We start from the raw sequence: 25,573 nt of genomic DNA, 5'->3' as shown, positions 1-25,573 counted from the left end.
CAAAAATAATTTAGTCTTTAGGAATGTGCTGTAAAGAAATGTTGCCACATATTAATAAACTTAAAAAATAATAATATTCAACTTTAGACCCTAATGAGAACCGGCAATATTTGTTGTTAACAAAATAAATAAGCCATATGATATAAAAGTAATATGCATGCGTTGTTAGAGTAATAAAAACCTGAATTCCCCCTTACTTTAAAACAGATGATTACTTTTTTTTTATAAAAAACCTAACAACAACTAAACAAATACAAACATTAAACTTGTATTAAATGACAAAATGTTACCTTTATTGACCAGCATTCGTTTGCACTTTTGCTTCCTTCATTGTCCTGTCAGGGTTGCCAGGTCTGCGTCACAAAACCAGCCCAATGGCCATTCAAAATTAGTCCAAAAGCATCCCAATTCACAGCCCAAATACCAACAACTAATGAACCAAATCCTTCCATCGCTAACCCGCATAAAAACATAAACCTGCAAAAACAGTTTAAAAGTAGCCAAATTCAGAAATCCGCTGAAAGACAGGACCTGGCAACGCTGCCTTGCTTTTAACAAAGCTGGTTGCGCCGTGAGAAGAAGCACCTGATAAATGTGCAGCCCGCATTGTATGAAGAAAAAGTGCCTGACTTTGATTAGAAGCGCACAGGTCACGCTGTACAGTATGAAGGTGGTGTGGGAGCATGACAACAGTTTAGAGTACTGTCATTAAATGATGACATGTTTGGGTTAACAATCGGATGTGTTCATTTTGAATGATATGTCTGTGTTACTGGGTTTCAACAGAAAATGCAGATAGCAGTACGATTCATGGCGTGACATTTCTGAGGACGACAGAAGTACTTACTGTGAATTCAATCGGCCAGCTGAAGATGTGGGACTTCAGACAGCACAATGACAATCCTGCACAGATTCTCTCTATGTATGATCCACTCACACTCACTACACACTTTAAACTAGGAATGCACAATATATCGGCCTATAATCCATATCGACAGACAAAGCAATTTTTCACTGTATTTAAAATTGGCCGATTTTAAAAACAGCCGATGATCAGGGCAGATTTTATCCTGGCAATCAAAAGGGGCAGAAATGCATCAATGCTCATACTTTGTGATTATTTTGAATTTGGTCACAATGACAACATAATTGCAGTTTGTACGCTGTGCACTTCTAAGATTTTATGGCATAATAAGTGGAGTAAAAAACAAAACTATAGGTATCAAGTGTCAAGTAATCGAATTTGAGAAATTTTGTAAATCGTGCATCCCTACTTTAATCCTATACTAAAGTATAACTGATGGAAACTTATGAAACTGTGAATATATTCTTCTTTACATTTTATGCATTGCAACATTGCTTCCGAGGACTCGAAATAAGTCACATGGATTACTTCTATGGAGCCACTGTCACTAATTCACTTTAATTATATTGAAGAGTGGCCAGAATATTCTTTAAAAATGACCACAGAAGAAAGCAAGACATGTTGATATGAGTACAAAAGTGTGTCTATAACCAATTATATTTGGTGTTGACGCAGGACTGGAGACAGAGTTCCTCTGAACTGTGTGGATAAACATCCGAATCAGCAGCACATAGTGGCCACAGGAGGACAGAATGGGATGTTGTGTATCTGGGATGTGAGACAGGGCGGCATCCCCTTCTCTATCACAGAAGCCCATTCAGCAGAAAGTGAGACCTGCTCTTTTTATCTAAATGTTTAGCTTTATGTTTTTCCTGTTATGCAGGACTGTTTAAACTCCGTACCTGAGCACAATGAGTATGCTTGTATATCATAATGATTTCCATACTTTGATAAGTGTGCTGTGGTTATTAGTTATCATAATGTTTTGTTGTTGGTTCAGTCTTGGACTAGATGTATAAAAGTTAACATTTCCAAGTTATTGTCATCACCAACAGTGACAAAAGACATTTTATTTGATCACCCTGGGCATGTGTGAGAAATGTCAGGAAGCATGATTTATATAATGGATACTGACTCTTGTTTCATTGTAGTGTGGGAAGTTCATTTTCATCCAACGAACCCCAATCACTTATTCACCTGTTCAGAGGACGGATCCCTGCTGCACTGGGAGACAACATCAGCATCGGACATGAGCTCACTTTTGCAGAGTAAGAGAAGACTCAAACACAGTACATGAAATAAGAAATAAAAATATGCAGAAAAGTTATCTGATTTAAGGACAGGTAAAGGATAAAATCACTCAACTTGTTGATTATTAAAGGTGGCGTAGAATGTAAAACTGTATTTATCTAGGCATAGATGAATAATAAGAGTTTTGTACATGGTGCATTTATATTCTGCAGTGTCTGTTTCTAATGTTTGTTGTGCTGGTTTATTGTTTCAGAGGGTTGGAACAGCCGGGTCACGTCACACAGTGCCATGCAGCACAACGAGTCTGTGGTCAGCGCTTGGCTTACAGGAGACACCAGCAAATGTAAACTGGAAGCGACTCACATTCTGCCCAGTCAGACCATGGCTGTCAACAGTCTGGATGTACTGGAGCAGTGTTTGGTGTGCGGCACTGATGGAGAGGCTATCTACATGCATAGACAAATTCCTGTCTGATGATAAAAAATACTTTTTATATACTCAATTCTTCTTTTCTATTGATTGAATCTAAATGATCGAGTCATTAAAAAAAGCAATGTTTACAAACTGTGTGTTGTATAAGAGTGTCTTGAAGTGTTCATTTTAGTTTCAACGACTTGGATTATGATGAAAGTTTAGTTCTTTTAGAGTTAAATGTTGTGACACAAAACTAGTCATAAGGGTTTTTGAAATTGAGATTTATACATCAACTTAAAACTTAAATATAATAAGCTTTCATTGATGTATGCTTTGTTAGGATAAGATCATATTTGGCTGAGATACAACTAATAAAAATCTGGGTGCAAAATCCAAATTTTGATAAAGTCACCTTTAAAGTTATCCAAGTAAAATCCTTAGCAAACACATATTACTAATGATAAAGCTTTGATATATTTATGGTAGGACATTTACAAGATATCTTCATGAAACATGTGGGTGGTTCTCACGAAACCCAGATTTAGAAGGTGTCCACCATCAGAATTCTTAAAAAGCCCTTGAAGCCAATTTTTTTGCACATATAAGATTAAGGTCTGAACTTACTATAACCATTATTTTAGAAGATTTAAAAAATATTTCCTATAGAATTATTTAAATTTTTTAGATTCATTAAAAAATTATCATTACCGTAACATGATATTACATTAAATATATGCATTTACAAACTCATGTTTCGGTAATGAGAACAAAAAAGCTGTCTAGGTACTACGACAAACAAAATTTCAACTTTTATCTAGAGAACAAAAATAAGAACTGCTTACCTGCTAGCCATCTTGAGTGTCACAGTCAATTATGTCCCTTCCAACACAATTTTTTTTGAAAATGTTAGTTCCTTGAGGGCTTAAACAATGATTGAAAATTGTTGCAGAGGATGAGAAAATAGGTCTTGGACACATTTATATTCCTTATTATTGTCTCTACATTTACCAATGATCACCAAAACCACATTCTATTTTTCTTTACTGTAAATGTTTATAGTATAACATGCACTGAAGCTTTTTATTTTTTAGATAAATCCAGTCATGGAGACATTGCGGTAATGAAAATGTTCCCCTTAAATGTAGAAAAAACAACAAAATTGGTTTGTATGATGTTATTTAATATCATGTGCAAAATAGTACATGAAGAGATTTTTGTAACTGTATGCTTCTCATTTTGATACTCTTACTTTTTCTCAAAATTTTCATGACACCTCAAGTCTAATTTCGTGAGCATCACCCATATATGCTTATATCCTTATGATTTTGTCATGTAAAAAATAGATAATTTTGACACATACAATGTATAGTATTGTATTTATATAGTATTGTTTACAAATAAACCTGTGATACTTATGACTGGTTTTGTGGTCCAGGGTCACATTTAAGACTTGTTAGTGGTTTTTATTAGAGCAATTATCAACATTATTAATCATCTTTAGGGTCAAGAAAATGTAAGTCAGCTATGAATACATAAAATCACTAGGCTTGGTGACAAAAGGTTTGTATTTTATCACCAGTTGTCTAGTCACTTCACCCCAGTCCAAATCTGTTAATTCTGTCTTCTGTCTCGTCTATAATTTTCTTTTAATGATTATCAATCATATTTATATTATCCATCATTTGCCCTAATAATCGAAAGATGCATTCATATTCAAATTAATAATGGCCAAGTGCATATAAATGCCGTCTCATAACTATTGTAAAATGTTGGTAGTTTTTTTTTTGCATAAGTATGCTTATGTGTGTTCAATAAGATATAATTTATGGATTTTTAAAAAAAACAATATTTTAAAGCAGAACTTTCACATCTATAATAATGATTTCAGTAAGAAAAACCCAAATTCACATGTAGATTACAAAATCTGAATATTTAAAGTTGGTTCACATTTCAATTGATTATTTTCTATTTACTTTCAAACCTTCAAGAATTTTTTACAATTAGATATATTTTATTATTTAAAACAATTATATAGAGTAACTAAAGATTAGATTATACAGACTAGTGTTTAATCTCACAGTAAAAACCACATTAAACTCTTATATTCTGTCATATAAGGCAATTTTATTTTTCCAAGAGTTCTTGTCAGGGCCATATAAATCTCCTTAAGATAATGTTGATGCTTCTGTTAGTTAAATCTCTTGTCTATGCCATACGCTGAGAAACATAATGAACACATGATTTAAATATGATGTCAAGGAAGGAAACAGACTTAAAGTGAAATGTTTATACCAAAAAGGCCCAGAAGTTTTGGGTAAGGCGATTGAAAAGGAAAAAGCTTACATCATGCATCATAAAAATAAAGCTAAAATTTTCACACAAAAATGCACACTTCAAGTAAGTATGAAAGTATGTACTTTTAAGTATGCATTTGAAGAGATTGTACAATCACATCATAAAATCACTTTCAACAACAGAGAACCAAAACAAAACCCTCCTCTTCCCAAAACGCAAGGATTTGTGGGAAATGTGCAAATTCTTCAAAACCAGTTTGTCATCTAGGCACAGCATTCAAGATGTTGGCTAATCTGGCCCGCTACATAGGACAGACAGTATGTGAACTGGGATATTTGAGGGAAAACCTTGAGGTGATATGTTGTTATCCAAAGAAAAATAAATGAATAATTATTTATCAATAGATTACAGCAGATTTAATCTATACACACACACATATAGTGTCGTAATTTGGCAGGTTGATTGACAGGTGTCTGTTCAGTTATAAGTACATGCCATTGATGAGGTAATCCGACTCTTCTGTGGTAAGTGGCAGAGCTTTCTTCAGTCGACGGCGCACGAGCCAGAGGCGACAGCCAACCATTAATAAGAGCAGAACGCTGATGATCAAACCCAAAGCTAGAGGCAGAATCGCACCTACACAGACACACATGCTTATATATTTAATATAAACACAAATACAGATGTAAGTTGCAGAGAGTTGTATATGTAAAACGCACCTGACTCAGGTGGTGGGTGTCCTTCCAGTATGTGATGTACTTTAGATACCGGTGGTGAATTCTGACGCACCAGAAATGGAGACTGATGTTTCTCTTCATAAATTGAAGCAATGGGAGCTGCAAATATAGACAAACTTAACATTATCTGCCACAGTCAATACATTCAAGTCATACATGTGATGTGAAACAATGATAGTATGTGTTAATTATCATTTTAAGGCCTCCAATGGTCTCAAGGATTTTATTAACGTCACAAGAATGTTAAGAAACAGTACATTTCCACTGTCGGTGTTTGGTACAATAATACCAGCTAAATCCGTTTCTAGTCAGACAAAGTTAGTCCGACCATCGACAAAGACCCATTGAAAATGTAACTAAGACTATTTAATTAATCAATTAATCATCTGCATTATATTTACTATTATATTATATTTTATTTTATATATATTTTCATCCGAATAGTCAAAAATACCCAGATAACTTCTTTTATTTAGTACTACATAGTTCACAGTCTTTGTTACGTGTTTCAGCAATACATTTATAACATTTATAATGTGTTTAAAGACTTTAATGTCTTGTTGAGAGAGATCTAGTGAAACTGGACTCTAATTATATCTAATCATATCCATAGTTAGATCTATCAGGATAGATTGGTTTGTTACCTCAAGAATATACTAAAATAATTGATGTCATTTTATAAAAAATAAAAAATAATGTTCTTCACAAATTTACTTTAAATTTTCAGAAATTTACTTAAAATCCTAAAAATGTATAATTTATCTTTCTTAAGTAAGTTTTTATTTGTGCATCCAGCATACAGCATACAGTGAGGAAAATAAGTATTTGAACACCCTGCTATTTTGCAAGTTCTCCCACTTAGAAATCATGGAGGGGTCTGAAATTGTCATCGCAGGTGCATGTCCACTGTGAGAGACATAATCTAAAAAAATCCAGAAATCACAATGTATGATTTCTTTTAACTATTTATTTGTATGATACAGCTGCAAATAAGTATTTGAACACCTGTCTATCAGCTAGGATTCTGACCCTCAAAGACCTGTTAGTCTTCCTTTAATATGTCCACCTCAACTCTAAATTAGATGAACCTGTTTGAGGTCATTAGCTGCATAAAGACACCTGTCCACCCCGTACAATCAGTAAGAATCCAACTACTAACATGGCTAAGACCAAAGAGCTGTCCAAAGACACTAGACACAAAATTGTACACCTCCACAAGGCTGGAAAGGGCTACGGGGAAATTGCCAAGCAGCTTGGTAAAAAAAGGTCCACTGTTGTATCAAATGGAAGAAGCTAAACATGACTGTCAATCTCCCTCGGACTGAAGCTCCATGCAAGATCTCACCTCGTGGGGTCTCAATGATCCTAAGAAAGGTGAGAAATCAGCTCAGAACTACACAGGAGGAGCTGGTCCATGACCTGAAAAGAGCTGGGACCACCGTTTCCAAGGTTAATGTTGGTAATACATGAAGACGTCATGGTTTGAAATCATGCATGGCACGGAAGGTTCCCCTGCTTAAACCAGCACATGTCCAGGCCCGTCTTAAGTTTGCCAATGACCATTTGGATGATCCAGAGGAGTCATGGGAGAAAGTCATGTTGTCAGATGAGACCAAAATAGAACTTTTTGGTCATAATTCCACTAAACGTGTTTGGAGGAAGAAGAATGATGACTACCATCCCAAGAACACAATCCCTACTGTGAAGCATGGGGATGGTAGTATCATGCTTTGGGGGTGTTTTTCTGCACAGGGGACAGGGCGACTGCACTGTATTAAGGAGAGGATGACCATGTCCATGTATTGCGAGATTTTGGGGAACAACCTCCCCTCATTTAGAGCATTGAAGATGGGTCGAGGTTGGGTCTTCCAACATGACAATGACCCGAAGCACACAGCCAGGATAACTCTGTGTGAAGCATATCAAGGTTCTGGCGTGGCCTAGACAGTCTCCAGACCTAAACCCAATAGAGAATCTTTGGAGGGAGCTCAAACTCCGTGTTTCTCAGTGACAGGCCAGAAACCTGACTGATCTAGAGAAGATCTGTGTGGAGATCTGTCCTGCATTGTGTGCAAACCTGGTGAAAAACTACAGGAAACGTTTATCCTCTGTAATTGCAAACAAAGGCTACTGTACCAAATATTAACATTGATTTTCTCAAGTGTTCAAATACTTATTTGCAGCTGTATTATACAAATAAATAGTTTTAAAATCATACATTGTGATTTCTGGATTTTTATTTTTTAGATTATGTCTCTCACAGTGGACATGCACCTACGATGACAATTTCAGACCCCTCCATGTGGGAGAACTTACAAAATAGCAGGGTGTTCAAATACTTATTTTCCTCACTGTATATGTTAAAATGTATTGTGATCTTGATTTTGTGCGAGCTGATATGACAGGTTACCGGTTAGAAGCATTACACTGATTATTTTCTATACATACGTACGTGTGTTTGTTTTCATGACCGGTGATGAAGTCGCAGTTGCCTGCTGTTTTGTTACTGTTGAATAACAGATACACAAAATCATTAATCGGCCGCAGATATTTAAACGTAATATGTAAATGTAAAGAAGTGCTCGTGTCTCACGTGGTTTCTGAATGCATTCATTCACACAGTCAGACTTCTGCAGAAAGTTGTTGTGGTTTCCTTTGCAGCCGCCATACTGAAAGTGCAGACACTGTCCCGTTACTGAATCATAATACCAGCGTGGGAAAACTCCTTTACACGGGCCGACCACCGGAGGAACTGAACAGGGATCTGACAGAGAGACAAACTTATACTCTCAGTATCAAATGTCTGGACACAAAGATGCTTTGTTAACAACGGACAGAGAAAGAAAATGACACTGAAAGTCTGTACTCGAAATGATGCTTGAATCACATTTAAAATGTATTTCAACTATAAGTTACTCATTGCTAATCTAAATATGTATGGCTTTTTATCCTCAGAAAACACATATAGACTTTAATGCTCTGCTCTTCAATACAACCAAAGAAAGCAGTGACCAGCAATGACAATAAAATAGCACCATATGTATGACTATATTATGTTTTCATGTTTATTAAGTTAGCTTTGTGTAAAGAAAAGACCATAAAATGATTATTTTCTCAACTCTAATCATTTAAACTTGTCATTCGTAGGTATTTTACTATCAAACACAGCACACTTTACCTTAAAAGGATGTTTGTGATTTGCCTTACCTTGGTTTGCAGTGTCATAATGTTGGTGTTGTTCAGGTTTATAGGAGATATCAGGCGTCCTTAGTTTTATGGGTGTCTGGACTGCTGCTTCAGGTTGTATATCTGGTTCATTTTTAGAGGGTAAGTTGGATTTACGTCCGCTGTCAACTACAAACACATAAACACACAACAAAGTCTATATTACCCATTTACATAAAACCTTGGTCATAAGTTATATACCGTCCATCAGTATAACCAAATTATCACAATATGGTGTATATTACAAAAGTCATAAACAAAGAAATGGATTTTGGCTTTAAAGTGCTTCTATCAACCTAGAAAATGTGTAAAAGAACAACCAAGTAACTTAGTTTTCCTAAACTATTCCCTGCAAGTATGTGAAAAATTAGGTCATTGAAATTTGACTCCCCTTGTAATGTCAAAAGCAGATAATACCGCCCCTTAATCTGCACTATCAAACCATAGCACTGCCATTTAGTGGAGAAATCAGCTCATTTGCATTTAAAAGGACACACCCAAAAACTGCACATTTTTGCTCACACCAACAAAGTGGCAATTTTAAAGGGGACATGTCATAAAAATCTGACTTTTTCCATGTTTAAGTGTTATAATTGGGTCCCCAGTGCTTTAATCAACCTAGAAAATCTGAAAAAGATCAACCCAGTAACTTAGTTTTCGTAAACCATTCTCTGCAAGCATGTAACAAATGGATAATTGAAATTTGGCTCCCCTTGTGATGTAAGAAGGGGATCTCATTATTATAATACTGCCCTTTAATCTGCACTATCCAACCATAGAGAGAGAGAGAGAAAATAATTAACAATAGCACAACTGAGTTGAATTTCAACAAACCACCATTATGGTGATCACTATTTGCATTTCGCCAACTCATTTGCATTTATAAGGACACACCTAAAAACAGCATATTTTTGCTCACACCTACAAAGTGGCAATTTTAACATGCTATAATAAATGATCTACATGATATTTTGAGCTTAAAATTAACATGTACTTTGGGGAACAGTGGTGGCCGGTGACTTATTTTCTCAAGGGCGTGTGATGCGAAGCTCGTCACAACATTTTTGTAGCCAGTCATGTGTGTGGTTTGTCATTTCAAAATATGTGTTCGGCACATCAAGTGAACATATGTGCATCATGTGTCTTGTCAAAATAAGTGCCTACTGCACACGCTTCTAAAGGGTTTATGATAAAAAAGACACTTGCGTTTGCCAGATACTCCCACAATCTCATGGGCAATGAGAGTTTAATGTTAAATTAGTCGAGTATTTTGTAAATTTGAGCGTCTCTTTTATTATAAATGATTCTGATGCATGTGCAGCAGGCACTTATTTTGATAAGACACGGGATGCACATGGTTCACATTACGGAACAAACACATATTTTAAGAACACGAGCAACACACATGACACAAATTTTGAATTTGCGCCCCTCGAAAGAGCAGTCATGAGCCATCACTGCTACGGAAATCAAAGATTTATTTCACATCTTAAGAAATTCTTGTGAAATGTCCCCTTTAACAAAATTATAGTAATACACATTTTCAACAAATTATGTAACAATATGAAATAATAAAACTATTATTATAAAGCTGATAGTATAGACTCAAAAATGGGGATCATGAGTTGATTTGACCTTTGTGTGATTCTGTGATGATTCATTGATGGTCTTCTGTATGTCCGAATACAACTGTTCTCAAACATCTTTGTGTGCGTATCATTTAAGGGAGTTTTGGGGAAAGGGGGTGTGTCTTATAGTACCTAAATCTTTTTAAAACTTTCAGTTTGTGCATTAACCCTAAATGAGCTTGCTATAACAAACAAACAACTAAACTACACTTTTAGTCACAAGTTCTTCATTATCTTGTTTGGGACGCTCTGTGTTGTTGCATTACTCTATCTTAAATGTAAAAACTTCTAAACTTCTGATAAGATGAAAAAGGTTTGGTGGTGTAGACTCACAGTTTTGGCAGAAGTCTTCATCAGATCGATCAGGACAGTGCTGCTTTCCATCGCAGGCATAACCGATGTCAATACAGCAGCCATCATCACACATGAACTGATAGCGAGAACAATGACCTGTACACACTGAAACAAAACACACATTCAAGTCAAAAAAATGACTGACAAACCCTTCTTTCTGATTTGTGAGGACACATTGAGATGAACATCAAGTAAATTCAAAAATATAACAACTAGTACATTTTGAAAATACGCCTTTGGTTTGCAAGCAGTTCAGACTTTCTAAGCTTTTTAATGCCCTCACTGCTTGCTCCTCTTCGTCAATCCCACAATCCCCTCAGCTTCCATACAGAATGAATTAAAAGACCTCTTAACCAGCTATGACTAACATGGTTTACTTTAAACAACATGAAAAACACATAGTTTTGCAAACACACACATATTACAAAATATCATACATAATCATGGATAACATCAAGTTGTTGTTAAATGAGAGTGGTAAAACGTGAGCTCACAGACCTTCTGCATTGGGTGCAGGTGCGAGTACACTGACAGAAACATTATCAGAGCTCTTCTGTCCCGCTGTATCTGTTATAGTTAACTGAAAGGTGTAAATTCCCTCTCTGAGATCAATGAGTTTCAAAAGACCCGGATGAGTCACCTGCAACACAGATAAACTCCATTATAATGATATCATAATAATCTCACTAAAGCAAACACCAAATCTAACCCTAAACTGAAGCGACAATGGTTTGAAAATAGGAAAAAGCAGTTGAGTAACCAGTCCGTGAGAATACCATGGAAAAGAAAGTCCGTGGCAGGGCCATGGAAAAATGCGAAGATACTTGAGAATGCCATGAAAAAATTAGCAAAAATTTCATTACTATCCCACGGAACTTTGTGAGATCATGTTGCATTAAACGCACACATAATCTGTGTAATAACATAAGTTTAAACAATAATTTTAAATATGAGTTATTTCTGGATATTGATCTATTGGAACACAATTCTGCCATCTGTTGGTTAAATAAAGTTATAGAAAAGTGTAATGACCATATATATCCTGCAAAGGAACATAGAGAACCATTAAGAACAGTTTATTTTACTGTATGCAGCAAACTGCTCCTGTCACAACTTCTATAATAGATTTTTGTAAACGTAGTTTTATTAAAGGTTAAAAATTGTTGTTGTTTAACAGCTGCTAAGTGATTGGTTTTGCAATAATGACGCATAAGATGGCACTAATAAAATAAAAATATATGATTTTTATATTTAATTTATCTAAGCATAAAAATCAATTAACATGTGAATAAGAAATTAATATAAAACGTCGACAAATAAAAAACATTTTTTTATGGATTTTTCATTTACCATATGGGGCCATTTTGACCCTCAATTACATTATAGTAAACTATTTAGATCGTATTTAACTTATAGCTATCACTTTGTTTACGTGAATAAGGAAAAGTTATATAACTCTCCTGTTAAAGTACAGTGTACCGCAGGGATCAGTTCTAGGTCCTATCCTTTTCTCAATATATATGTTACCTCTAGAAGACATTATCAGGAAACATGACAAAAGTTTTCACTGCTATGCAGATGATACTCAGCTTTACATCTCCTCACATCCTAGCGAAACACATCAGTTTTAGAAGCTTCCAGACTTTATTAGCAATATCAATGACTGGATGGCAAATAACTTCCTTATGCCAAACTCTAATAAGACAGAGATACTTATTATTGAACCGAATCGCTCCAAACAAAATATTTCAGATTACAAGTTGCTGCACTGTTGTGCCAACTTCCACAGTCAAGAACCTAGGTGTGATGTTCAACAGCAGTCTATCTTTCAATAGGCATATCTTCAACGTGTGCCGCAAAGCATTCTTTTATCTTATAAATATCTCAAAAATACCCCATATGCTGTCTGCATCAGATATATATTTATGTTTGGTTCACAATGGGAACCAAATTTCAATTACCTATTTTTTCACATGCTTGCAGAGAATGGTTTAGCTACTAAGCTACTGGGTTAAAGGAATATTCCATTTTCTTAAAAGAAAAATCCAGATAATTTACTCACCACCATGTCATCCAAAATGTTGATGTCTTTCTTTGTTCAGTCGAGAAGAAATTATGTTTTTTGAGGAAAACATTCCAGGATTTTTCTCATTTTAATGGACTTTATTAGAGCCCAACATTTAATACTTAACTCAACACTTAACAGTTTTTTTCAACGGAGTTTCAAAGGACTCTAAATGATCCCAAACGAGGCATAAGGGTCTTATCTAGCAAAACGATTGTAATTTTTGACAATAAAAATAACAAATATACACTTTTAAAGCACAACTTCTCATTTAAATCCAGTCGTGATGCGCGAACGTGACCCCACGCAATACGTCATGACGTCAAGAGGTCACAGAGGACGAACGCGAAACTCCGCCCCAGTGTTTACAAGTGTTGAGAACGAGGACCGTTCCTACGTTGTTGTATGTCAACTGATACTAATGAATGTCTTTGTGGCAGTTTATTGTTTACAATGGTCCGCAAATGTGCGTTTTATATATGTAACAAGTGACCTCCCTACGTCACTACGCATTTACGTTAGGTCGCGCTGGACCGGATTTAGACGAAAAGTTGTGCTTTAAAAGTGTAGATTTGTTATTTTTATTGTCAAAAATGACAATCGTATTGCTAGATAAGACCCTTATGCCTCGTTTGGGATCGTTTAGAGTCCTTTGAAACTCCGTTGAAAAAAACTGTTAAGTGTTGAGTTAAGTATTAAATGTTGGGCTCTATTAAAGTCCATTAAAATGAGAAAAATCCTGCAATGTTTTCCTCAAAAAACATTTCTTCTCGACTGAACAAAGAAAGACATCAACATTTTGGATGACATGGTGGTGAGTAAATTATCTGGATTTTTCTTTTAAGAAAATGGAATATTCCTTTAATCTGATTCACGTTTCCTGGTTGATAGAAGCACAGGGACACAAGGAAGCACAGGGAAGCACTTAAACATGGAAAAAGTCAGATTTTAATAAAATGTCTCCTTTAATTTAAAGCTGTTTTGAAAAATGTAAACAATTGTGAAAAGCGCTATAAATCAAATTGAATTGAATTGAATTTAACACATTATTTAACTATTTAGTTTGTATGTGTTTAGTTATTTAAAGTTGCAAAAGTCACAAAATCTCATGCCACTTAGATAAAATGAACAGTTTTTAATTGAGGAAAATTCAAACAGGGTTAGACTTAACACCAAGACCATACAAGAGTTAAACTAGACGATAACAGTGGTGCATTAAGTTTTCTCTTGATTATCAATCATAACAATATCTGTTGTATGGTACAAAGGTTTCTAGGTTTACCTTCATGTGAACAGATGGGTCTCCTTTGACAAGAGCCCATTCATAATGTGTGATTTCGTGATCATCAGTGCTGTCTCTACCGTCCAGCACGGCCCAGTCTGTCGGCAACTGAACCACAAGATCCTGACCGGCATCACTGCGGGGCGGCTCATCCAAATCTGACAAACACCCGAAAACAGAGTCATGATCAACATTTTCTGTGACAACACAAATAAACATCGCTGTTTATAACTCAAAACCTTTGTTTTACCCTTTTGACAATAGTCTATTTCACTTTTTGAAAATACAACATTTATCAGAACGTACAAGCAGGTGTAGATGTTGGTTACTTAAACATATGCCTATTCATAAAATGTCTCGTCCTAAAAGCCATAAGTCAACCTAGTCACTAAATATTTGCTAAGTTTTGTCCAAGCCTCACTTCAGTTTATTTTAGATTGTGTCATGGTGCATTTGGAACCCTGTCTTAAATCAGCTTCATTGCGAGGAGCCAGGAAGAGAAGAAACTTTGAGGCTAAACCTCCCCTGACCCTTCACTACTGTTTACAAAGACTGATGTGATGTATTTCATTGACATCTGACTCAGGCCCCTAAATGAACAGGATCCACTTCAATGTTCATGTGATGTATGTTTATTATACCAGCTAATATGATGATGAACAGAGAAACGCACCCGGTATCACAGGCTCGTTTCTCCCGTGTGAAGGTCTCCGGGCTGCGGTTTCGGGCAGCTCAGTGACCGCGATGACGGGCTCGTCGGGTCTTGCGCTGTCGTTTGCGCGACTGTACGTGCTAAAGCCGGGCTGAAAGGAGAACGCGCATACGTCCCTGCCTCTGTACGTGCAGTTGAACAGATAACAACGTAGGCTGCCGTCCGGTTGCTTCTGATCCTCCTGGATGATGGCGGCCGTGCAGCGCGGGTGCGAGCAGCAGGCGTGCACGCAATCTCTCCAACTGAACACCCGCGGCGGTGCGGACAGGAACGCGGCGCCCTGTTCGATAGATGCGCTCGCCCGGATGATGCGCTCCTCCGCTGCCGTGAATTCGCTGACGCACGCGTCTCCATCATACTCACCGGAGTCCGTCTCCTCCTGCTGGAGCTGCTTACGGAACTCCTCCAACAGTTCCTCCACACCTGATATTTTGGACTTTAGGTCGGATGTGGGAGAGGATCGAGTCGCGGCCGCGCTCATCATACAGAAAATAAAATAAAAGACGAGCGCGCGCTGAACGTGATGCGCAGAAAGAGACATAACGACGCGCTTACCGCTGCTTTCCAGCGATGGGGACAATAAAACACCGTTCCTTACATCATATTCGACATCATATGTATGTTTTTTTTCCATGAAAAAAATCACCGTTTGCGCATTTTTGGAAGGCGGAACAAAGCGATGCACCTGTCGTTGATCCAGAATAAATGTACCGCATCATTGTGTAGATGTGAATGAAAATTTTATCCTGCAGGGGGCGCTCTTTGGCTCATAAACACTTTCAGTTATTGTTTTCATTTAATAAAATCTTTAAAACCTCCAACTGCCCCACCTGCCTATGTATATTATTTATTTTGCTTTTAAAGACTGATGGAGCCAGTGGAGTTGGACTACAGACAGTGATGAATTTTAATTCACAAGGTAAGAAATGGATAATTATGAAATTATTATAGTCATTAAAATAAGTGATTCGGCTAGTGTCCTTTTTTGTATAAATCGTTCTGGTAGCTCTGCTTTGTTAAAAAAATTTTTTTTTATCATTTTTCCCACAAGGCAAAAAAAACAACAAAATTCCTTTGGCCAAAATATGTTTTAAATATATGCTAAATATATTTTTAAATTTAAAAATATATGTTGATATGAAGGTTGAAAATACACACTGATGGCAATTTCTGCAATCCTACTATGTACAATACAGCATTAAGCAGCGCTGTTTTTATAAACTGATTTTATTTTAATTTAGTATTTTTTTAAATATGTGAAACAATGTATTATATTTAAAAAATTAGTCTTTTTTATAAGACTTACCATTTGTTATTATTTCTATTTGTGCTGGTCAATTATGAACAATAGGTAAAATGGGTAAAGTTACAGTACAACAAAAAGTGCTGTGGTATTCCTGTAATATTTAGCTCTGTCCAAACGCTATGGTTTTATCACACAAAAACAACAGAAAGAACCACACATGGCATCTAATGGTAAATTCGTGTGATACAGTACAACAAAAAGTGATGCGGTATTCCTGTCTTATTTAGCTCCACTCATTTGTTGTGTTGTAGTGTCCTGTTGTACCGAAGCAGTATCACAGGATTACCACTGGACTTTTTTGTAAGGGGGGCCCAGATTCCAAAAATGAAGTACTTGTAATTAGAGTAGACTACATTTTAAAATACTCGTAAAAAATGTATGTGACCATGCACTCCAAAACAGCAGATGGCGCTGTTTCTACTTTTTCATGCATTTCAACTAGTCTCTCTGAAAAGCCCTGAATTTTTACTTTACATATCACCCAAGGCAGTGCCAGCAACTGAATAAAGACATTTTTAATTTGTCGGGCTTCATTCTGTTAATCTCATTGGATTTATCGAAAGTGTTAATAATAATAAGTGTTTATCAGGGCCGTGCAGAGACAATTGGAGGGGCAGGTGCTCAAAAAATAAAAAGGGCACTTTGCTCGCTGACACGCAAGCACACAACTAAAACAAATAATAAAGTAATACAGAATAGAAAGATTATTTTAAGTCTAACGTTTTCCTTTATTTTCCTTGCAAATAGAGTGAGAGAGAAAAATCTATATAGACTGAGTTTTATATCTATATATTTATGCATTTGGCAGCCACTTTTATCCAAAACGACTTACAGTGCATTTCATTTTGTGTTTGTGTGTGTCAACAGTATATGCAGTTTTGAAATTATATGATATTATATTGCATTGTGACATTAAGATATTATTACGTTTACAGGCTTGTGTTTTTGTTGTCATATTTAAAATATAATTCTATTCTATTCTAATCCTGTTCGAAATTTGTATACAAAGAGAGTAGCCTATAGTTTTGAATCGTGTTTGTGTTGTGTTTTTGCACACTTTGATGCCTTGATGACACGGCAATAAAATAATGACATTCATCTCTCCTTTCATTCATTTTATGAAGCCTCTAGTACTTTCTTTATTTTCAGGTAAACTAAAACTGGTTGCAAAGCTGGAGAGTTTTTGACTGAGTTAATAATTTAGCACGAGTATGGCTATATTACCCAACATCAGCTCACATTGTCTTTTATCAAAGGCGAGTCCAGGAATCGTAAATTCAATATGATACAAAAATTAAACGAGTTTTTTTTACCGTATTCATCGGATCTTGCTCCTCCAACAAACTCCGCGTGACAGGTGGATGACATTAGAACAGCGCGAGAGCGATTTGAAATCAAACTCCTCCGTATGATTTCCCGAATATTTCTCGCGGTACTTTGATGTCATTAGCGTTTCGGTTCTTGCATTGCTGCGTGAAGTTGAGCACACCTAAAAACTCGAGACAGCTACCTGTATGAACTCCCGGCAGAGAACGTCCCTGCCTTTGCCTCATCCATTGTTTTTATATGGGAAGAATGTTTTATTTTCAGCGTGAGAAATGCAAGGTGTGGCGTCACTGGCGTGTAAACTGGCTGAAGTGCGTGTGTCTCCCGCCGAATGCGTGAGACTTGAGAGCCCTGTTTGCATCTAACGTTGTAGAGATGTTAATACACACAGACAGCAATAAACAAAAGCTGTGCATGCTCTCCTCACGTTGTTCTTGTAAAATAATAATAATATAACAAGCATATCGCTTCGGTTCAATGCCGGCTCGAGGGGGATCCTCCCTGTACTGCGCACCGTGTCGTGCACGTGTGGGCGCTGCCAGCGCTGTGAGCTAGCAAGTGATGATCGTCCCTAAAGAGATTGTCCAATGAAAGGTCAATACGTCATCATGTGACTAATTTTATTTGCGTCTAAATTATTTTTTATTAATTTTACTAATAGTTAGATTGGACAGGCCTTCACAAAAGGGCATTTAATTACAAAAAAATGCCTTGACAAAAAGGGCACTTTGGTCATCCAGGGGTAAAGGGGCAGGTGCTTGGGCACCCGCCGCCCCCCCCTCTGCACGTGCCTGGTGTTTATGTATATTTGTGTATAAATGTTTGTAAATGTTTTTCAGTTTAAGTGAAATAATTGAAGTTAAAAATGTTCAAATATTAGGTGTTACTTATTGAAGTAAGTTTTTTAAGTATATGATAGGTAAATAAAATACCATAAAATGTAAATAAAAACTGCAATAGCATTATCAACCCAAAAAATATGAAGTATCTACAAGATTGCAGTTAGACCATTACATGTAAAGTGATATCAATATAAAACCCTGACCCAAAACATAATGTTAGCAATGTTAAAAGTGAGAAGGCTAAAGGTGAAAGTGAAAAGATGGCAAAAATTACAATGGTGTTTAAGTGGAGAAATCTAACTTAACTTGATCATCTTGTTCAGGCTTGATCATCAAAGTATTTTTATAAGTAAGTGTTTGCTCGTTATAAACAGCTTGTGAGTGAAATCAAATGATGTGATTCATCATCTTAATTTTTTAAATAGCAGGTATTCATTAACATGTTGTAATCAAAATTGTGCAAAATCGTGTAAAATAAATGTATGAACTTATTTGTAATATTGTTAAACATTTTGAGAAGCAAATTAAAATTAAAATATTTAAATACTAATATAATTTGAAAGTCTTCATGATTCATAAATGTATAGGGTGCTTCTCAATTCTTATTTGTGCATAAGTTTCCTTTCCTTGTTTCCTTTCCTCGCGTTTTAGCTCCACCCTTCTAGGATGCAAGAGAGGAAAGATGCGAGGACGGAGGAGACGAAGTATTAAGTGAAATGATATCTCTACCTTCTTTCTCTGTTTATAACATTTATTATCTGTTATCAAATAATCAAGTGCATTAAAACCCAAATATTTAATAAAATAAAGTTAAATATATACTTGAGTTATAGTTCATATCCTTATTAAAATAAAGACATTCTTAAAAGTGCTGTAAAATTTATATATATGTCTATACCTCTGATCATTTATATAGATCGGTGGTTTATACATAAATATTAAATATACTGTCTGAAATGAGTCTACATTTACAATAATTTATTGATTAATAGCAAGATTTATGTGTGTTTAATGACGTGACGATTTTAGGTTGAAATCATTGTAGTCCTCAGTTTGCAGCACTTAAGTCAGCATTTAAGAATGAGTCTTACACCTTACTGAAAGTTGTTTTCAGCCTCTTTATAAACGTCTCCTAATCTCAGACTGCTCCTACTCCTTACTAAGAATTTTTTGACACTTAAGTCATAGCTTAAGACTATTCTTAAGAGCATTTCTGAGATGTTTTACACTTCTTGAAGATGTATAATTGATATATAATATTTAAAATTACAATTATGTAAGAAAAATTACAAAGATCACATGAATCATGTCATTGAAAATCAGTGAATAAGATTTCTGATTGCTTCAATAAAGGGTTATTAATCCACCACAAAAAAAACAAAAAAAATTTATCGTACCACTATCAAGCCTTTTTCTTATTCTTGCCTATGCTAAATACTTAGGATGTATTAAAGAAATTATACTCATTTAGCATTTGAATACGAAACACAAAATTAGCAAACATCACTTTCTCAGTTGTGTTGAGATATTTGTTCAGCAGAGCTTTGAAATCCTTCTCAGGGTGGCCATCCATATTTTGCTGTTTCCAGGTGTAGTAGGGATTGTTTGGAGGTATGTTGAGATTTTTTGCCAACCACGGCCAGAGTCTAGAGCAGGGCAGAAGACCCACAGCAAAATACAATGGATCTTTCATCAGTGTTCTGTAGGTTGACAGATAGTTCATCATAGCTGGAGTTTCCTTGACGAAAGGTGGGCCCTGTATATGACAGTCAAAAGATGTCAACATGTTTCATTAATTTATCCATAAATGTGTTGGTTAAGAGGTGCATAGATTATCTTAAAAATAGGAAGCAGCGTCCATTTATAGTTTTTATTGTTCTTACCTTAAAATTATATAGATCGATGAAATAATTGGCAGACTGTAAGTAAGAATTAAACATCTTCTTCATGAAATTACTGAGATCTGTAGGTTGGGTAACATTTTCACTCATTTCCTTCAACATCTGCGTCACATTCACTATGTAGTTGATGTCTTGTATTGTGAAATTGACGTATCGCTCCGCTTGTAGGCTACCATTCTCCATTTCCCTTAGGAAGTCCACCTTGAGTGTCATACTGGCAATGTCTGTATTGTTTTGCCAGAGCGATTCATAGACATCATCCACATATTTCATTTCCAAACTGCTACTGGGGCTGCTGCAGAGTGGGATAGTTATTATTAGATGAGACTTTTTAATACAGAATGTAATATTCTTATGTTTAGACTCTTAAAATGAACACTGTAAAAAATCGTTTTGGGTTACGTGTGTAACCTTGGTTCCCTGAGAAGGGAATGAGATGCTGCGTCAGAGAGCTGATGCTATGGGGAGCGCCTACAGCTTGACGGTGTCTGAGTTTGTATATAAAATTCAACCAATGGTTGGGCGTGACGTCATAGGCGGAAGTCAGAGAGCATGAACAAGACGGAAAGGAATGGCCAATTTATCTGGCATATGCCGACTTGGGTGTACAGGTACACTGGAAGTATGGCAAGGGAGATGCAGCGACTCCTTCCCTTCTCAGCGAACCAGTGTTACATACTTAACCTGAGACGTTCCCTTTCTAGGGAACTTCAATGCTGCATCAGAGAGCTGACACTAAGGGAAACACTATACCTAATCTGCCAGACTACCGCATCGCAGACATCCTGGATTGACACAGGGCTCTAGATCAGGGGTGTCAAACATGCGGCCCGCGGGCCGGATACGGCCCGCAAAGGTGTCCAATCCGGCCCACGTGATGATTTATACAGTATTATTAAATATTAAATACATATTTTAAAAACCCTTTTAGGCGGGTGTCTAGTTCGTTTTTAATATGAGAGACTTGCGGAAAGCAGCAAAACGCGGAACATAGAGTAAACACGGTGCCCAAAAATCTTGCTGTTTTATTGTTACCACTCCGCTAACGATCCACTGATTCCGGTGATCCACTTCGTGTTTTCTCGCCCGCTCCGCAGCATCTCTGTGTCCACTCTCTGCCTGGAGAGCGAAGACAACAGTTTCCGAAGTTCGTTGCATTAAAAGGTGGATTCATTACATTATATCAGTTGTTAAACCGCAGAATTAGTAATTTGTAAGTATGTTTATGTATTTCTTCCGGTAATGATTTGCTGTCAGTGTTCTAAAAGTGCTAACAACTTAGCAAGCTAACAAAAACAAAATATCCACATTCTTATTAACGTTACAATGCTTGTCTAATCGATTTAATGTTCCCGATCAGATCTAAGTTAATATAGACACTAAATTTGCTGTTGTTGGCACACTTTGTAGACAAAAAATACAAAAAACACCAATGCCTTCACAAAATAACAACAGAGAACGGAAAGAGAGGCTTTTAGAAGCAGTTCAACATTGCAAACATGGATTCAACGCACCATCAAGCCAGCAGGTAAATCATATTGAATATCTAGCAGATTGTCACACTTTAATTCTTATTATAATTCCCATTATAATCACTTCTAAGTTGATGCTAGTAATATAACACATAATTTTTAAAATACTTTATTAATTAAAACCATAATAATAGTACCACCCCCCATAGTGCCATTTTTGGTTTGGGCCACTGCCCCATCTAGCATTTTCTAAATGACTGTTCTCATTACAAATATATTCCAAAGAAAAGTGAATGGTTTATAAATAAGTTTGGCATTGAGGCAAAAGAAGTTAAATTAAAGCTTTTCAACCTATAAGGCCAGTGGGTTTTGTTCAGATGTAAATTTGTGTGTATAATATACAGTATGAGTGTGACCTTATGAAATGTAGTTTTCACAGAGCTTTGTGTTTCTCTGGTTTTCTTGCTAAACAAACTAATTAATTGGTTTGTTAAGTTAATTTTAACACAATTATCAGCACACTAAGGTTTAAAAAAATTATCCGGCCCGCACTTCATGGCGTTATTTACCATCCGGCCCACAGCCTAAAATGAGTTTGACACCCCTGCTCTAGATGCTGACAAACCTCTAGTTGATGCTCTGACGGTTGAAGGAGAGGGCTGTCTTGGGGCTTCATAGGCACATGGGATAGCTTAGACTCCGGGCCGAACCCATACATACGTGTCCAGTTATGCCCAGTGCGTTCACAAATTAACCACCCTCTAAAATCCTTGAAAGGTGGAGGGCTGAAAGCCTGCAATATTATGGGGCATGGAATATTATTCCAAACCTTAGGCACGTAACCCGGTCTAGGGTTTAGAAAGCCATCACCATGCCTGGAGCGAACTCGAGGCAGGTGAGTGAAAGTGCATTTGTGTGTGACCTTGATCACTGCCCCTCAGGGTACCACATGGTTAAAGGATGGATTCTATACGAGCAGCAGACAACCGGGTTGAAATCCATACTATGGCCAGAAAAGAGGTAATCTGTGCTGGAGAAGCACACTTTCCCTGAGGCTTAGCTGATTGGACATTTTGCCCTTTTGGCCTTCCATAGCCAATCCTCAGCTTAACAGAGATGCATCTGTCATTAATTTCATGCGGCAACAGACCACCTAACCTCGGGCCTTAAGACAGAAACCCGAAATCTTTCCATATTCTAGGGTACGAGGACATGTGCACATATACCTAAACATGCAAAAATGTTGCTCCTCAGGGTAAAATGGACGAGCAGGAGACATCCGTGCCTGCATCGTTGTCGAGCTCCATATTATCCCCAAAATTTTATCATCTGCGTTAGGAGGACTAACATACTTCTTGATGTTCAGTATCAACACTAGGTGTATTAGATGTGCAAGCACAACACACTCGATGCTGTGCTGCCATCTGTACTGACTTGGTTAGCATTAGCCAATTGTCAATATAAGTTAGTATGCAAATGCCCTGAAGATGCAATGGTGCCAGGGCAGCATTTACACATTTTGTAAATGTGCAAGGGGATAGAGCTAGGCAGAAGGGAATATATATAAGGGATGATTGAGGCAGAAGGGAATATGAAGCGTTTGGTTCCAAAACTCAATAAACACCTTTTTTTTATTGCTGGTGCCCTCGTTGTGCTGTTAAAGTGGTTTACATGACTGTTTACCCTCAGTTGGCTCTAGGTTGACCTGATGCTGGTTAACATATGCCTGTAAAATGTGAATTCATCTGGGGTGACCACTGTAAGGGAAGTGTACAGCACTAATTTATAACGTTTGATTAACGCTGTGACTTAATATTATATTTGTTTATTGTAGGATTCTCCCTTTCGTTCTACGCCGTGTCTTTGATTCTCGCGCTGCAGTGTTGCACCGCTGTTAACGATGTCATTATTTGCACCGCTATACATCGGACTGTGTCTGGTTCTGTTGTGAGCCTAGCGTTTATGCTCCACGTCAGACGTTACTATCAAAGAGCCGTGGTTTGCTCTCGGTCTGAGAGAAACGAGTAGCTCTCCATTGGCTCTGCTTTTAATGCATCAATTGTCTTTTTGTTTGTTTGTTTTTCTTTATTGTCAGTGAATCTCATCTGTGTCTGTGAACCTGTTTTTGGATGAGCAATGATGTTGACATTCGGGATTGCTCAATATAGCTGGTTAATGAGAACTGTGCTTTGCTCCTAATTGTGACTGTTTCATTGTTGACTGTATATGTCTTATGTACTGCCTTACTGTTTACCTGTGGTTTGGACTGGTATAATTACTTTCAGTAATGCAAAAGTTACAGATAACTCAGTTTGGTAAGTTAAGCAAACTTTTAACATTTTGGTAAAATACTTAATTCCAGTGAACAAATTAATATTCAATGAACAACTTCAACTAAAACAAACCCTTCTGTTCAGTATACTTTATTGTGTTTGTTAGGTGAACATTTTTAAATTGTTTTTTTTTTACAGTGTACTTTGTAAATTTGCTGGTGTTTAAAAACTTTCCGTAATCATATAAAAGGATTACATTATTAAAAAAATTCAAAAAGTCTTACCTGACAAATAGAAAATAAAAACACAGAAGAGCCGCGATCTTCATGTTTCTTGGATATTGATGTGTCTTCATCTTCAACACTTTTGTCAAAGCACTTACAATTTCTATGACGATCCAGTCCTCTGCAATCGTTTATTGTGTGAATCAGATGTGTCAATAGGAGTGAATATATAAAGTGCACCACAGTGGGACATGACAAAGTCAAACACGTTTAACTGCCCTGGTGAAAAAATAGTATGCTAAATATATTTAATTTCGAAATACTTCAGTATACTTGCAGTCACACCAATGACCAGTATACTTAAAGTGTGTTATTGATTAGTTTACTTGAAGAGTGCTATTTTGGAACAACTAATTTTGTACTTAATATATTTTAGTTGTATATTAATTGTAACAAAGTACAACTTTAAGTGTATTTAGTGTACTTTTGTGTGCTAAAGTGGAACAACTTTTTTGTACGCATTACAATTTAAGCACATGACTGCGTTTGTGCTAAATTCATGCTTGATAAGTGAATTTAGTGTGTGTTTTATTTATGTTAGGAGTTTATTACAAATGTATTATGAGTGTCTTGCAAACATACCTTCCCTGGTGAAAAACAAATATACTTTATTGTATTTCAAGTAGTGATGCACCGATGTATCGGCCGCCGATATTTATCGGCCGATTTTTGATGAATTTGAAACCATCGGCATATCGGCAATAGCATGAGAAAAACAATCGGTATCGGCCTATTAATTAACTGCATAAAGAAATCCATTATATGTAAAAAAAAACGAGTTTATGTTGTTAATAAAATAAATGCTGAATAGCAAAAACCACCTTTGAAGGTTGTCATGCTGTCTTATTATATTTGTTTAAGCTTAATTTGTGTATCTCTTATTATGTTGGTCAGTTGAATGTTAATTAGATCAAATCCATGTTCAGTAAAAATAATTTGATGCAGAAATAAACTAGCTAATAGACCAGCTGTATAGTATTGTATACAAGTATTTAATATCGGTATCGGCATCGGTATCGGCCAGAAGTTGTCTGTTTAAATCGGTATCGGTATCGGCCCAAAAAAATCCTATCGGTGCATCCCTAATTTCAAGTATATTTAAATTTGCAATAGTACATTACAAATAATGTACTATCTTTAAATATATTTATAAATATATACTTTAGAAAAATATACTTAAAGTTAAAGTTTTGTGCAATTTTTAAAGTATACTAAATTTAAACTTATTTTAAAATTTATTTTAGGTATACTTTATTGGTATGCTTAAAGTTATCATTATAATAATGAGCATTTTCTAAAAAACATTATATATTTGTACTATTATATATTTGTACTATTAAC

The 25,573-nt window shown here is 36.2% G+C and overlaps 2 protein-coding genes across 2 annotated transcripts in view; one reads left to right on the top strand and one right to left on the bottom strand.

The window, feature by feature from the left end:
- The window catches only part of nup43 (nucleoporin 43), a 4,788-nt gene extending 1,906 nt beyond the window's left edge, over window positions 1-2,882 (top strand). Inside the window, exons 5-8 of the mRNA XM_065268848.2 lie at window positions 787-922; window positions 1,541-1,692; window positions 2,017-2,133; window positions 2,370-2,882. Of these exons, the coding sequence (XP_065124920.1) occupies window positions 787-922; window positions 1,541-1,692; window positions 2,017-2,133; window positions 2,370-2,590 (626 nt within the window). The 3' untranslated portion in view covers window positions 2,591-2,882. The remainder of the gene's footprint in view (window positions 1-786; window positions 923-1,540; window positions 1,693-2,016; window positions 2,134-2,369) is intronic.
- Window positions 2,883-3,820: 938 nt separating this feature from the next.
- Window positions 3,821-15,642, bottom strand: lrp11 (low density lipoprotein receptor-related protein 11). Its single transcript, XM_065268847.2, has 9 exons — window positions 14,790-15,642; window positions 14,117-14,274; window positions 11,268-11,409; window positions 10,749-10,874; window positions 8,770-8,916; window positions 8,156-8,326; window positions 8,015-8,068; window positions 5,545-5,661; window positions 3,821-5,461 (listed from the first exon to the last, which is right to left on the bottom strand). The coding sequence occupies exons 1-9, from the start codon at window positions 15,460-15,462 to the stop codon at window positions 5,307-5,309; spliced, it is 1,743 nt and encodes a 580-aa protein (XP_065124919.1). The 5' UTR covers window positions 15,463-15,642; the 3' UTR covers window positions 3,821-5,306.
- Window positions 15,643-25,573: the final 9,931 nt, after the last annotated feature.

The sequence above is a fragment of the Paramisgurnus dabryanus genome, chromosome 12 (genome assembly GCF_030506205.2).
Source record: "Paramisgurnus dabryanus chromosome 12, PD_genome_1.1, whole genome shotgun sequence".
Lineage (NCBI taxonomy): Eukaryota > Metazoa > Chordata > Actinopteri > Cypriniformes > Cobitidae > Paramisgurnus > Paramisgurnus dabryanus.
This window is presented reverse-complemented; position numbering and strand designations above follow the sequence as displayed.

Excerpts from the sequence above, each read along its gene's own strand:
- lrp11 (XM_065268847.2), bottom strand. The coding sequence starts at position 15,462 with ATGGAAAAAAAACATACATATGATGTCGAATATGATGTAAGGAACGGT. Across the intron at positions 11,410-14,116 it reads ACCCATCTGTTCACATGAAG|GTGACTCATCCGGGTCTTTT; the intron begins GTAAACCTAGAA and ends TCTGTGTTGCAG. Across the intron at positions 8,917-10,748 it reads TGAAGACTTCTGCCAAAACT|TTGACAGCGGACGTAAATCC; the intron begins GTGAGTCTACAC and ends ATGTGTTTGTAG.